At 34.4% G+C, this 14,830-nt stretch overlaps 1 protein-coding gene across 5 annotated transcripts in view; it reads left to right on the top strand.

Moving 5' to 3' along the window:
- Csmd3 (CUB and Sushi multiple domains 3) overlaps positions 1 to 14,830 on the top strand; it is a 1,165,720-nt gene that overhangs the window by 1,011,089 nt on the left and 139,801 nt on the right. For all 5 annotated transcript variants that reach the window (XM_021216672.2, XM_029547950.1, XM_029547951.1 and 2 more), the window contains 3 exons: positions 1,800 to 1,924; positions 9,520 to 9,616; positions 10,967 to 11,071. In XM_021216672.2, the coding sequence (XP_021072331.1) occupies positions 1,800 to 1,924; positions 9,520 to 9,616; positions 10,967 to 11,071 (327 nt within the window). The remainder of the gene's footprint in view (positions 1 to 1,799; positions 1,925 to 9,519; positions 9,617 to 10,966; positions 11,072 to 14,830) is intronic.

The following is a 14,830-nucleotide window of genomic DNA, read 5'->3' as shown; positions in this document are numbered from 1 at the left end:
AGAAGAAGAAGAAGAAGAAGAAGAAGAAGAAGAAGAAGAAGAAGAAGAAGAAGAAGAAGAAGAAGAAGAAGAAGAAGAAGAAGAAGAAGAAAAGGAGGAGGAGGAGAGGAGGGAGAGAGGGGGGAATACCCAAGGACATCTTCAGACCTCCTATGTGTCTTTCCCTTTTGATTCTCTGTGTATCTGTCTCTGTCTCTGTCTCTGTCTCTCTGTTTCTTCTCTAAATAAATATTTTTATTTATTTTTTAATTTATTGCTACATTATAAACAAGCTAGAAAAATGTTCAATATGCAGACTACTGTGTTATTCAAAATAATAATAGTTGTAAACAAAAGAAATTTTACTTGTCAGTTATATATTATATTTTAATAAATGGACTTGTTTCTTTATGTAACTAATACTCTGCATTTTCTCAAAAAGTATTTTGTAATCAGTAGTGTTTTAATTTTGTAGAGTGAGACATTTATATTCCAAAGAACTGAAAGACCATTTTCCAAGGCACCAAAGACTCATGCATTTTGAATTAGGCAATGCCCAGAATCTGAAAAAGGTCACTCATGACATGAAACCTTCATGCAGTACATTCTGAAAGTAGATGGAGCCTCAAATTCAGTGTATATTTAAGAGAAAGAATGTGGGGGGTAAATAATGAATTACAAATAAAATTAAATTAGAAGATGTTAAAGGGAGTGAGATTAAGTAACATAAAAAGACTGGTTCATTAGAATAACACATGATTCCTCAATGGAAACTCTGAAACTCAGAAGTTCCTGGATGGATTATCTACAAAGTCTCAGAGACCAGCAAATATCAGTCAAGACTATCATACCTGAAAAAAGCTATCAAACATAATTTACTGAGAAAGAAAATTATTCTAAAATGAAATAAAATTTAAATAATAACTATACAGCAGACTAGATCTAAAGATGGCACAAGAAGGAAACGTCAGTCTGAAGAAATTAACTACACACAAGATACAAGGAATTGTTTCAAGACAGTAATTCAAAAGTAAAGGAATAAAACTCAGACCATAGCAAATCACAGGGAGCAGTAAATACTGATCAGTAATATGACTCTTAATATTAGTGGAGAGTTTCAAAAAAACAATATTGAACATATTGTTTATTTCTATTAGGAGATAAGCTGATAATAACCACATGAAATACCTTCCTCACATCAAGGAACATGGATTTGGACCTAAATCTAGGAGACAAATTCTAGGTTCATCACTTGCTGTGCAATCTTTTAACCTCTAATGACTCTGTTCCCTCAGTTATGACATGAAGAAAAATATTTTTATAGTCTATTTGGACAGTTGGAGACTTAAATTTAAATTCAAGCGTTATTATTCTTGTCATATGGAGTGGATTAAGTGAATGTTTTCATTGTAATTACTACCAAAATCAATATTAGATTTTAAAAAATCTCGTTACTTCCAAACCCCAAGAATAATAAAGAAGTGACAAATAACAGTAAATAAGAAACTTCTCAGTCTGTATGTATGCATCGACCTACCTTATTTTACTTTTTATTTTCTGTGTGTGAGGAATACTGTCAAATAAGTTTTAGGGATTATAACACATATGATAGCCATAAGTGTATGACTCTAGTTATTCATTTATGAATGCTGTATAATTAATTTCTGTAGACACTTTTGTGGTATGCTTGAGTCTTAAAACATAGGGTGATGTGGTTTTGTTTACAAGACTGTTCTATATCAGAAACTTTTGTCTGACCTTTGTCTTATTGCAATCCTTTTCAGTAGAATTAACTGGCTTTCATGCTGCTTAACTTTCAGTGCCTTGTGGGGGAATTTTAACTAAGCGCAAAGGGACTATTTTGTCTCCTGGATATCCTGAGCCTTATGACAACAATTTGAATTGTGTTTGGAAGATCACAGTGCCAGAAGGAGCTGGAATTCAAGTAAGGATATTTATTTACTTTGTCTTATTTTTTTTTCATTTTATATTTGGAATTAATGTTTTCAGTAATGGCAGGATGCATATTATTTCTTAAACTTCAGCAAATAGTTGGATTGACAAAAGTTTAATAGAAATATGTCTATTATTAATATTTTTACCCAAAAGCACAACAAAATCCAGCTTTCAAGAAGACAATAACAAAAACAAACCAAATTCTTTTACGAGACATAATAGAATCTTGAGATAAGGAGCTCAAGGGTTTTGTGTATCAGAAATCCAATAAAGTATTCTCTGGCCCAGATTATTTCCATCAAAAAACTGGCAAGGCTAGGGTAAAGATGAATTCTCCACAGACACATTTCCAGTAACTTATTCCAAGGAGAACCCATCTCCTAGTTTCATATCTCTGAGTAGGACAATGACTTATGAACGCATAAGTAGTGTAATCAATTGAAGAGGTCACAGCCCTCAAGAGGCAATCACCTCTTAAATGCATTGATTTTGAACACTGCTGCCTAAGAATAAGTCTTCAGAATAGGACATTGTGAAGATAATCTAAAAAAAAAGACCCAATACAGTAGATATTAACATTAAAACAAGACAGTTGATGGCACAAAACTAAATGGTATATTTCAGACTATTAAATTCGGGGTTGCTAGATGTATGAACAAGTAAATGTTCTCACTGCCAAGCCTAACCATCTGGATTAGATCCCTTCTTTCACAGAAAAGAAAGAGATAATCAGCTACTACAAATCTCCTTCGCATGTATGTTGTGGTGCTAACAAAGTTTAAGCACACGAACACACACACACACAAAACCGCATACATAAACATATGCACACACATAAAATATACACACACACGCACACACACAAACAAGGAGAAGGGAAGGGGAGAGGGAGAGGGAGAGAGATAAATATGTAAATAACATGATTACAAAAATATTAAAGATACCTATGGGTGTGAATTATCTACTACAGCATCTGCAAGCTAACAGCAGTCACACTCCTAAAGAAAACTGACTTTCATTTTCAATAGTTTTAAGGTAGGGATGGAACCTCAGGAACAATTACTTCCACACTGGAATCTTGAATGGTTTGATCTTGTATAGGTCTCATGTAAGGGACTACAGCTGCTGTTAGTTAATACGGGCAGTGTCTCCCTCATTCCCCAGTATTCTTCCCTTTCCTCTGACTTTTACATTCTTCTTACTCCTGCTTTTAAAATGTTCCCTAATCTTTGGGGGTAGGGTTAAAATAGGTGTCCCATCTATAGTTGAGCACCTCTGTTCATTCATAGCCACATATTCTTAGCTCTTTGTTCATATGTGAAACCTCTATAGGAATCACTGAAAAAGCATGATTCTTTGAACACAGTTGAGAGTATCAGTAGCCTATTTAGCCGGCAATTTGACAACAGGGGCATTGAGTGAAACAGCAGGAAACAGGTCCCTGCTAGGGCCAATGACCTCCCTATCCTGGAGCTTTTGACTAGTTTCACAACATCAGGCCCAAATTCCCTCTGAGGGACAGACCTGGAATTCTACCAGGAAACAGTTGACTACCCAGTAACCACCATGCCAATATTGCAACAGTGGGTACATAAATTCAGGCAGGTTGGTACTGCAGCAATTAGAATACAATGTTGAATAAAAACAATGAATTTTTTTTTTTTTCATCCAGAACTCTACATGGCATAATTCTAGTACTACGAAAGGGTATCCAGCAGGATGTTTTCCTAGTTAGCCTGAGACTGATGTCTCTATGTCCTATAAGGCAGTGTGGTGTCTGCAGATATAGGATTGCATCATCTAGTTCCGTGATTAAGCAAACACATTGACAATGGCCTTTTGTGTTAGAAGGGGCTTCTGGAGTGGGCTTCTACAACTAGCAATTTATAGGGTGGTGTCCCACAGATGGTGCTAAAATTTTGTTTTAATAATTCAGTTTTTTTGGGGAGCAGTATTGTTCTCAATGCAAAACACCTTTGCTCTCATATATATATTCAGACATACATATATATTAAGCTGAAAAAGGAGTGGGTTTTCACAATTTTTTTTTCCCTATATACCCTTAGTTTTAGTTAGCCTACCCGTTTTTTGTCCTCTCCCCTATTTCAAACTTAAACTTTACCCCACAGCCGCTCTCTTTCTATTCATTTGTGATGTTCATACCCTATTTAAGGTATCTTTCCCTCCTTCCTCTCATGATTCTTGTATGCCTTTCTCATTCTGAAGAAAATAGATTAAACAAAGACTCAGGATTGCATATTCCTCTGTTTGTGCTCTGAAATGAGAATCACAGAGAACTCCCATTAGCTCATTCATTTATAAGGTTATGAAGGATGTCCTTGATTATTTAAATGTTATCAGCTATTTCTTTACTACCTTGTCCTATTTTTGTTACTCTGCAGTGTGGCTTTAGTTCCTAATGCTCTAATCAAGCTGTTCTCCCATGAACACCTGCATGATTAAATCTTTTGCATTGCTGATCTGTGAATTGAGACAACACAGTTTAACATTACAGATTCTCCTGTCACTCTTAAAACACTTGTCCCCACCTTAGTCATGACATCAATGTTTTCTTGGATTGTAGTACCTTTCCTTTACCCAAATAACCTGCTTCTATATTTAATCTTGTCTCTTCTTTAATGTCAACCCCTCATTCAGGTACTAATGTTCTCAAGAGTCTGAGGCCTATTTACTTCAGGTTCTGTCATCTTCCTTTCAGAGTCTTTATTTCTATGTTCCCAGTGACTGTTATGAGCTAAGCATGACTTGAATAATAACAGATAATAAAAGAAAAACAAATGGCAACAATGACAAAATAAAAAACAAACCCTCCTTTTTTTGAAAGATGGACAGAATTAATGATAGTGTTTGGACCAATAGAAGAAGCCCACATCTATAACACTAGACTTACACTATCTACACTAGTCAATGGGTTTTACAGCTAAGTTTATTGCTAAATTATCCAATAGTACTTCTATGACTATTTTCAACAAATGATTTCTCTATTCTTCTCTCTCTCTCAGCATGCACCAATCTCTATACAGTTTATTTTTTCACTCATTCTCTATATGACATTGTCTCCAACCCCATTTAGTTTTCAAGCCAGAAATTTTGAATTTTATTCTGACTTACATTTGTGTCTAACAAAATGCTCCAAGAGAGTCTTTCACAAGTCTCTATTTCCATTTGTGTTTTTTTACCACAAAAGATCAAGTGAGTCCTATTCTTGATCCAGACATAATCTCCTTAGTCTGTTCCTAACAAAATGAATAAAAAACCAACCAACCAACCAACCAACCAACCAACCAACCAACCATTTCTAAAAAATAAAATCTCATACTATCATTTTCTTACTCATGGCACCTGCATTTCCCCATCATTTTAAACACCCATCAGTACTCATTCCTCTGTGCTCAGTAGCACTTCTTAAAGTTTATTATGTTCACAACATACATTGCTGTAACAGTGTGACATCCATTTTCCTGTGGATACTGTGAATATTATTTCCTTTGTCTTTGATAGTAGCCAGCATCTCTCCTTATTTGCTGTAACCTTACTTTCAATTCTATATGAAACATATTTGTGTGATAAACCTTCTATGAACTAGATAAGAGGTTAAATTTCTTCTTATATATTTTTATTAGAACACTATAAGATTTTCCTATCATCTGCTAATTGTCTATAAGCTCCTGAGACGAGTGGACAGCATTGTACTGGTACATACTGCAGGACAAGCTCAGTAAATACTTTTAGAAACATCAATGGACATTTCCTCAAGCAATGGATTTAGAACTATTTTGGAGAGTTAGAAGTGCATAATAAATATCTACAGAAAAATTGTGATATATCCCTCACCTTGAGCAAACACCCTCAAAACTGTACATGTCAATGCCAATATAAAATCTTTACTTAGAAAGTGCTACATTTATTTTTTCCACTTAGAAAACAGAATCTGAGTTTAGCAGAGTATTTAGAAATCTCATAGCATGAAATGTATACTGGACTCTTAAGTACTCAGGAGGACTGTTTATCTCCTTGAAAAATAAGTCCCCTTATGGACTCTATTATTGGACATATCATACTTAGTGTATCTTTTATGTTTTAAGTGTAACTATTGATTGTTCCATAAGTAATATGTAGGTTTGAGAAACATTTAACTTGGGAGGTTTGAAACTAAGCGTGTATACATTAAGAATTATATTTAATATATCAGCTCTGGGTTGAAATGAATTAGGCTTTGGTAGAAAAACTCAGAAAAGATTCTAAAATAGCCAATATTTTATTATTGAGAGTTGTTTAATGTCAACAGAAAGATCAGTCTGTTATATGAATATAATGTGATATGTTTGAGAGAAATGATAGATTCATTTCTTTCCCTCTTTATCAGAATGTCCCAGGTATAGCTTCTTAGGGGCTTCATTTAACAAAAGAACTATTTATGAAATCATGAAGAAATACTGATTGCATAATTATTATCAAAATGAATTTCCTAAGTTCCTGTGATTCCAGAATAAAGGGATAAAGTTAAGATTTCTATTGCTGTAATGAAACACAACCAAAAGCAACATGGGATGAAAGATTTATTTGGTTTACAATTAATTATACATTACTATTCACCATCAAAGGATGTCATGACAGGAATTCAAACAGTGCAGGAACATGGAGGCAAGAGTTGATGCAGAAGAGATTGTGGATCCAGGACCATCATCTTATAGGTAGCACTATCTATAATGGGTGGGATGCTCACACATCAATCACTAGCTAAGAAAATACCATATGGGCTTGATTTTACTCCAGTCTTATGGAGTCATTTTCTTAATTGAGATTCTAGCCTATCATATATCTTTAGATTATGTGAAAACCCAAAACTATTCAGCATACTCTACCACAAAGCTATCCAGCTGTCATGATGGCCAGTTTTATCCAAAACTTCTCACAAGGCTGAAATGGAACCATAGACTTCTGTTCTCTCTTATTAGACTTTCTGTCCTTGTAGTTTCTCACTCACTAACTTTCATAAGAGGTTCCAGAGCACTGCCTGTTAGTTTTTCTCGCCATTTCATTCTTCTATACTCAATATGGTGATATCATATCAAGTTATATTTCTTAGACTCTCAGTCCCAAATAGTATCAGATGTTTGTGAATACTATATCACCATGAAATAAATATTTAACAACTAAAATATTGTCTTCTCAATGAACTAGAATTAAGTATCCAAATTTTGTATCATTATACAGACATCAAATTATCAATACATCCTCTCCTATTTCAGGTCTCTATGGATTTCTTACTATACTTTCCCCAACAATGGATAAGAGCATATATATCTTTGCTTTTGGCCACACCCATCTGGTTTTTGGCTTTTGTGGATGCTTTGCTTTCTTATTTACCTTTACACTTTTTTCAGTTCATTTTTCATATGTCTTAAGGTTTTCCATTTAGTTACTTTTTAAAGGTGTATACCACACCAACAAATAAGATAACATTCATAAGCTCCTTGTATTAGGATCTGTTGTTCCTTAAATACACTGACAAATCTAAAATTTAACAAATGTTCTTCCCCTTTTGTGCATAGTAGGCATACCTAGAGATGCTTACATATTGTTCTTCTGCTTCTATGCTCTGAATACCTCAGGGGAAAACAGAAATTGTTCTTGAATATCTAGTCTCAGTCTCTTGTTTACATCACATGGGACCCAGCCAGCGATTTCTGTCATGTAAAAACATGTGACACCAAGAGTTTTGCTTTCCCTCTTCTGCATCCTATCTAATTCAGCTGTAGAGAGCTTCGCTTTCCACTTTCACTTCCTCCACCAATTCAGATCTGCACTTGAAGTCTTGATTATATACCCCTCCCAATTCGCAAACCTTTAGTGGAAAACTAAAGGCATAATTATACTTTCAAGTGCATAATTATTTTTGCGAGTGCTTAGTATTTAATCACTCTTCTCTCCTCATCTTTCTCAACTAAGATTCTGAGCTTTCAATTTATAGTACACGTTAAGCTTTTAATACACATTATTTAGCTTAAATGGTAGGGAATCTGTGAATTAGACGATTTCTTCACAATAACTTTTGTGATGAATTTGAAGCACAAGATTGACAGCATCTCTAGGCACTTAGACATGTTCAAGTAAAGGTTATAAGGAAGTTTCAAACCCAGTGACCCTGACTTGTGTTTCTTGTATTTATCATTAAGCATCACTCCTTGTCTGTGTTTTATTGTGCTTCTAACCACGCATTCAGCTTTCCTCTTACAAAGAGATTCTCTCCACTGTGGCTAAATTGGATTACCAAGAGTTCATTGAGTCCAGATCATGGTTTGATTCATCCACCATTTCACACTCTTAATAATTTCCTTCCTTTCGAAGCTTCTCATTTCCTTTAGCTCAGATCAAAAGTCAACTCCTGCATGAATCTTTACAAGGTATGTTTAGCATAGTATAATTTTTTTTTACACTGGACTGAAGAAAAGAAAAATTCAGAAAATAATTGGGAATGAATTATTGTTTAAGAAAGTAATGGTTGGAGCTTTAATCCTTGTTGTTCTGGAGCAGCACATTAGATCAGCTGCCAATCACGCAGGCAGGATATCTCCTGCCATGTGGCACTCGCCCCTGGAGCAGCAGTGCCAGCATCTACTTGAATAGGAGAGTGATGGAGGGCTGTTTTGCAGAAAAGAACAGTTTAATGCGCAGAATTGTCATAACTATGTAGCAAATGAGTACCTACACTTATAACAGAATCCAGTTAGTAAAAATGAATGCATTCTAATAAAATTCTCCCTTTCCTTCTTAAAAGCTACAAAGCAGTCTATAAAGAACAGAATGGAATCCACAGTTGTGGAGTTCCATGGGTTCCTGGAAACTTCATACAGTGCCAAGCGAGGTACAACAAAATAGCACATGTCTGTTTCTTTAAATAAAATCTAATAGACACAGAATCATAGCCCAGTATTTGCCTTCTCACACGAGGGATCTTCAAGGTGACTTCTATTCTGACTACATTAATCAAAATAGTCTTTGAACGATCCGTACAAATCTATTACAAAATACTGCCTGTGGCTGCCTATATTGACAGTAATGTAAATATTAAAGATAAAATCGAATGGATTTATACATGGAAATGAGTTCAAGAATAAGCCTACTGAAAATGCACTGCAAAGTCCTCTGTGCTTATGAGCCACAGATCTGTTTATTTTCTTACAGTAAAGCAAAGAGAAAATTGAACCACTGACAGAAGTCTAGTACTCCAAAGCATTAATGTTAGCTAGTTATTTAGAACATGAATTTGAATTCCTAGCACATTAAGCCAAAGCATTTAGAAACAGTATGTTCTGAAATAGAGACATCAGCTTCCACGTTATGTCCATCATGTACTCTGCCAGCTGCTCCATAAGGCTTCTCTCATACAAATTACTTCATGTAGACCAATGATATAAAGCCCTAAATCAACTTTTGTTGATCCATCTATTATATCAACAGGGATGTTGTCTGACCCTGTGATCTGTCTTGTAGTGGGTGTCTCTAGACTGCATTTCTGCTTAGAAACATTAATTTTCACCAGAAACTGTTATTTCATAGGTACAAGTAGTTAGCTTTGCTACGGAGCACAACTGGGATTCTCTGGACTTCTATGATGGGGGAGACAACAATGCACCGAGACTTGGAAGTTATTCAGGTAAAAAAGAAATCAGAGTTCATTGAAAATGAAAATATAACCAGCAATACAGAAAAATGATTAAAATAATTGCCACAAACTCTTTGAGGTTTAATTATGAATCATACAATATGACCTAAGTTACAAGAAGTTTTAAAGTACTGAAAGGAGTAGTACATGCTCGTTTAAGCTTTCCAGCATTCTAGTAATAGTTTACCAATACGTCATGATTCTTTGTGTGTGTGTGATGGTGATTCTTTTATACAAGTAGTATAAGTGATATGTGTCATTGACATATATGTTGCCAGAGGTTGTACAGCTATTGTTAGATGGAGAGCTGGACCCAGCTGGAGAGATGATAGCATCAGAGTTCTTAAATACTATGAGGCTCTAAGTTGTAAGGCAGGTCTGGACATTCTGGCATCTGTTTACCTTTTGCTTCCTAGATGGCAGGGATGACACCAAGGAAAACAGATAAGAAACAATTCAGTATCAAAATGCAGTCTATAAGTGATTCTTCCCATTTTCCCCAAGCAGTCAGTAGGACATCTTATAGGCATCTGTACAAAGCAAGTGTAAACATTCCCCATAAGTTTTCCCCTATGAAATATTCTGCGGATATTTGTAGCACTGAACACACATCTACTTTGGAGTTTATCTCAAAAAAAATTCATAGGTATTTTCAATGCTTGCTGTTTGAAACTGTGTTGGATATTTAGAGTTTCTGAATAAATAGGCAGGGATTAATTTGTTCAGGCAGATATTTTATATTTTCAAATTTAATAGTTAGGTTGAACAAGGTTTATTTGCTTCAGAAGTTCAGAAATCCATTATAATAAATCTGCTGAGAAAGAGGCTAATATTTCAAAACTGGGACTTTTTTGGAAAGCTAACCATCAGTTTTGCTATCAGAGTATAAGAAATACAAAGTATTCAACCTGGTGAGGAATTATGTGTCTATTTTATTAATAAATGTGAATTGATGCATATCTGCTCTAAATATATACAGTCTTTCATTACAATGGTCTAAAGATCACATGCAAATTATAAAATAATCTTTATTTTTAATTCACACATATAATATTGCAATTTCCATGAAACTCGAACAGCCTTTGGCCACATTCTTACTTTCTGTTTTTATCTTTAGGGAATTATCTGAAGTTATTTCATAGGTCACTCTCAGAGACTGGGACAGTAAAATAAAATGGGATAAAACGGGAAATACTTTTACTAAATTTTCTCACAGGCTTTGGAGCAATTTACAGTTTTAGTTACAATGGCTTGGCTGCTTATGAATTGACTTAATTTCTTTATTGGTGCTGTGGTCTTTTACACATGATCCTTGACCTGAGTTATTAATTGTCTTTTCAGGGACAACAATACCTCATCTTCTTAATAGTACATCTAATAATTTATACCTAAATTTCCAATCAGACATCAGTGTCTCTGCTGCAGGATTTCATCTTGAGTATACAGGTAAAGGTAATTTATTGACTACACAAAGTTAAAACAGGTTTTGTCATATTCCAGTTTGTTTTTGATTTATCTTATTTTTTATTTTATCATTATTCCTTAGATGCTTTTTGTTTTCTAAGGAGATGTAGAATAATTATGGAATCAAATACATAGGAGGAGGTGAAACCACAATCAAAATACATTATGTAGAAAAATCTATTTTCATTAAGAAAGAAATAAAACCTTCTGACCAAAACAAAAATAACCATAATCAAAAATACTGTTCTTTTTATACAAATGGCATCAACTCTGACAAAACATTCAGTCTTCTGATCTAATATTGTTTGTGATGTCAAACTATTCTATCAATTCAATTGAAAAACTTGTGTATAGAAAATGCAGGAGTTTTTGGCACATGCAATTATTTTTAATGTTGGGAGAAGTAACATGATTTTTACCCCTTTAATAAATGTATGTGTCCAGTGCCCATAAGGATATGAATCAATGTTTTAAAATATATCCTTGTGACAGTGAAATCTGTCACAGCTGATAAGAAATGTCCACTCCAAATTCTCATTAGCCCCATCAATCACAATTGTACTGATTCTTTAAAAGGGAGTACTTTATGTGTGACCTGTAAGTAGAAAAAGCAGTATGCGTCCATACGTGATTGGTTTAGATAACTGCACAAGTTCCACAGGGTCCTCTGTGGAATTATGTATGAAAGGAAATTGACCACTGATTACTCTGCCTAGGGATTTGATATCAGAATATTGATCACAAGTGACACACTTCCTTACCTTTTTCCTTGTTTTAGAGGAACTGCTTTTTGTTTTTCACTATCGCATATGATAGCTCTGGTGGGCCTTTTATACAAGTGACACACTTCCTTGCCTTCTTGCTGGTTTTATAGGAACTAAGTGCATTTAGTTTTCTACTATCCCATATGAAACCTCTGGTGGACCTTTCACATACAGCTTTTATTTGAGTGCAATAAATTACTTGCACACTTATTTTACTGTGTTTTAAATAAAGAAACATTTTGTCACTTTTTGCATCCATTGATATGACTATTTTATTATTCATTTTATTAAAAAATGTGCCACATGTAATGGTATGTATTCTTACACTTATATAATAAATTTAATTTGGTCATCATGCATAGCTCTTTTAACTATGTACTAAATTTATCCATTAGTGTTATGTTAAACATGTTTTGCCTTCTTGGTCAACAATTGCATTTACTTTTCAACTGCTTCTTTTCTAATTGTGTTTTTGTGGCTCAGTGGCAAGATGAAACTGATATCAATAGTGAATTTGGAAATGTCCATTCCTATATCATTTGTGGAAGAGTTTGATAACTATTGGATGAAGTCACTAAATACTGTTGGGTGAAGTCAATAAATACTTTGGACAATTGACTTATACAGTCTTTTTCTAGATCTTCATTTGTTTATATTACTGATTCAGTGTCTTTGCTATTTATTGGTCTATTAAGAGTTTACAGCCTTTTTTCCTTCAGAGATTTAATGTTTCTGGTATCTTCTTCCATTTTGTTCAGTTTTCAATTTTTTGCTTAATTATTCACTGTGTTTTCTTAAGTTCATTTTTCAACATTTCCTTGGTATCACTTACAGTGCTTCCCTTATTATGAGAGAATGTATAAGTCAAGGTAAAGGTCACTTGAATTAGTTACTTTTCTCATTGTTGTGTCAGAATATGTAGCAAAAGTTGCATGAGGGAGTCACAATCTATTTCTACCATCTTGTACTTTCCAGACAGTCATCATGGTAGAATTGGCACCGTGGCTTCATGCTAGTGGAAACTTAAGCTGATATGGCAATAGACGGAAGGAGAGAGCTAGCTCAGAGACAGTGACTAGTATAAATTCCAAGGCACACTTCAGTGACACATTTCCTCTAGCAAGGTTCTGTGTTCCACAAGTTCTACAACATCCCTGAACTATGCTAGCACCTGGACCTGATGATCAAAGAAAATAATGATGTTGTAGAAAATTTCATTTGGAATTAGAATAAGTGGCTTCTTTGTATAGAAACCGTATATTGGTATCCAATTTTTGGAAAAGCATTTAACCAAACAAACAACAACAACAAAACAAGACAAGGAGCATAAAAAGGATTAGGCCTGTTACTTGCATACATATATGAAATGTTGTAGTAATCCTAGATCAAATGTATCATATATGCAATTAGCATATCTTATGAATAAAGAGAGATTGATTCCTTTTAATTTAGAATGCATACTCCATGCAGACAGCATTGGCCATACAACATAGCTGTGTTCATTTATATTATTTATATTATAGTGTCCCATAATGTGTCAAGTTCCTAATATTTTATAAATACTCAAAACCAATGTGTTGATTAAGTAAATGAATGACTAAATCTAATCCTTAAATATAGATTGTGCCAAATATATTTAATTGACAAATACCCACAACAGTATGACAACTGTTGTCACCTGTATATCACCTGTGTTGATTTTTTTTTTTTTTGGTTTTGGTTTTTCAACACAGGGTTTCTCTGTGTAGCCCTGGCTGTCCTGGAACTCACTTTGTAGACCAGGCTTGCCTCAAACTCAGAAATCCACCTGTCTCTGCCTCCTGAGTGCTGGTATTAAAGGCGTGTGCCACCACGCCCGGCTCGACTGTAGTTCTATGCAGAGTTTATATTTATTATGCATGTCTGTTTCTTGAGAGTACCACTCTATGTATTATCACTTCAACATCTATTAGTTCAGGTCATTCAGTTCACTACTAAAACACAGTGACTTATGCTGAAGGTTTTGATAGAGCAAAATTTCCAGTGGGAAAGCAGAAAGCCAGAAATGATACACATGTACTTAGTAAAGACAAGTTATTCCATGTAGCTCTCTATTACTTTAATGGTAATTCATAATCAACTTAATGACAGAGTGCTTTTATTTTGGCACACTCTTTTAAAGGTTTTAGTTCTCCATTGGGCAGATTTGTTGTCTTTCGGGCTGTAGTGAAGATGCTGTCTGTCAATAAATGAAATATATGGTAGAAGAAAACCTTCTCCTCATAGTTACGGAGAAAAGAAGAGGAAAAGCCAGAGATCACAAAATTTTCTTGAAGATCACGTATCTGATAAATAATATCGTCACCTGCTTCTCACCTCTGATATTTATCTTTCCTTTCCAGTATAACTGTACCAGCATCTAAACCTTTCCCATGTGGATTTTTTGGAGGACAATAATGGTTCAAACTCTAACATTAGTTAATGAATGCTAGAGTCCTTATACTGCATTTGTAAAGCTCAAGAACAATATATGTATTTTTATGAAAAACAAAAACATGACAAATATGTAAAGAAAACTCATTCATCCAATTTGTATAAAATTTGAACGCCTTTCTTTGAGAGATGCAATGCTCAACACAGAGTATGTGAAGAGACTTATGCTACAGTCTCCTTTGGAGAAATATTCATCTAATAGAAGAGACAGAAAGGTTAAGAAACAACACATTGCTACCCACACAGTAATATATATATATATGGTAGATATTAATGTGGTAGAATATGCAGAACAATAAATGTGTAAATTCCATGTGTAAAGTTCACAGAATATTTCAAAGACAAGGTGACATTTGTGCATAGTCTTAAAAACTAGCTAGAAGCTTAAGTTAGAAAAGAAAGAATATTTTCAGCAGAACAAACTTCATGTTCATACAGAGCTGTGGAGCATTTCATGCTAGGAGAACTGCATCTATTTTAGGAGGCCTGGCACATAAGGTTAAAA

The sequence above is a fragment of the Mus pahari genome, chromosome 17 (assembly GCF_900095145.1).
Source record: "Mus pahari chromosome 17, PAHARI_EIJ_v1.1, whole genome shotgun sequence".
NCBI classification, from domain to species: domain Eukaryota; kingdom Metazoa; phylum Chordata; class Mammalia; order Rodentia; family Muridae; genus Mus; species Mus pahari.
The sequence above is the reverse complement of the archived record's forward strand: the minus strand, read 5'-3'. Positions and strand labels throughout refer to the sequence as shown.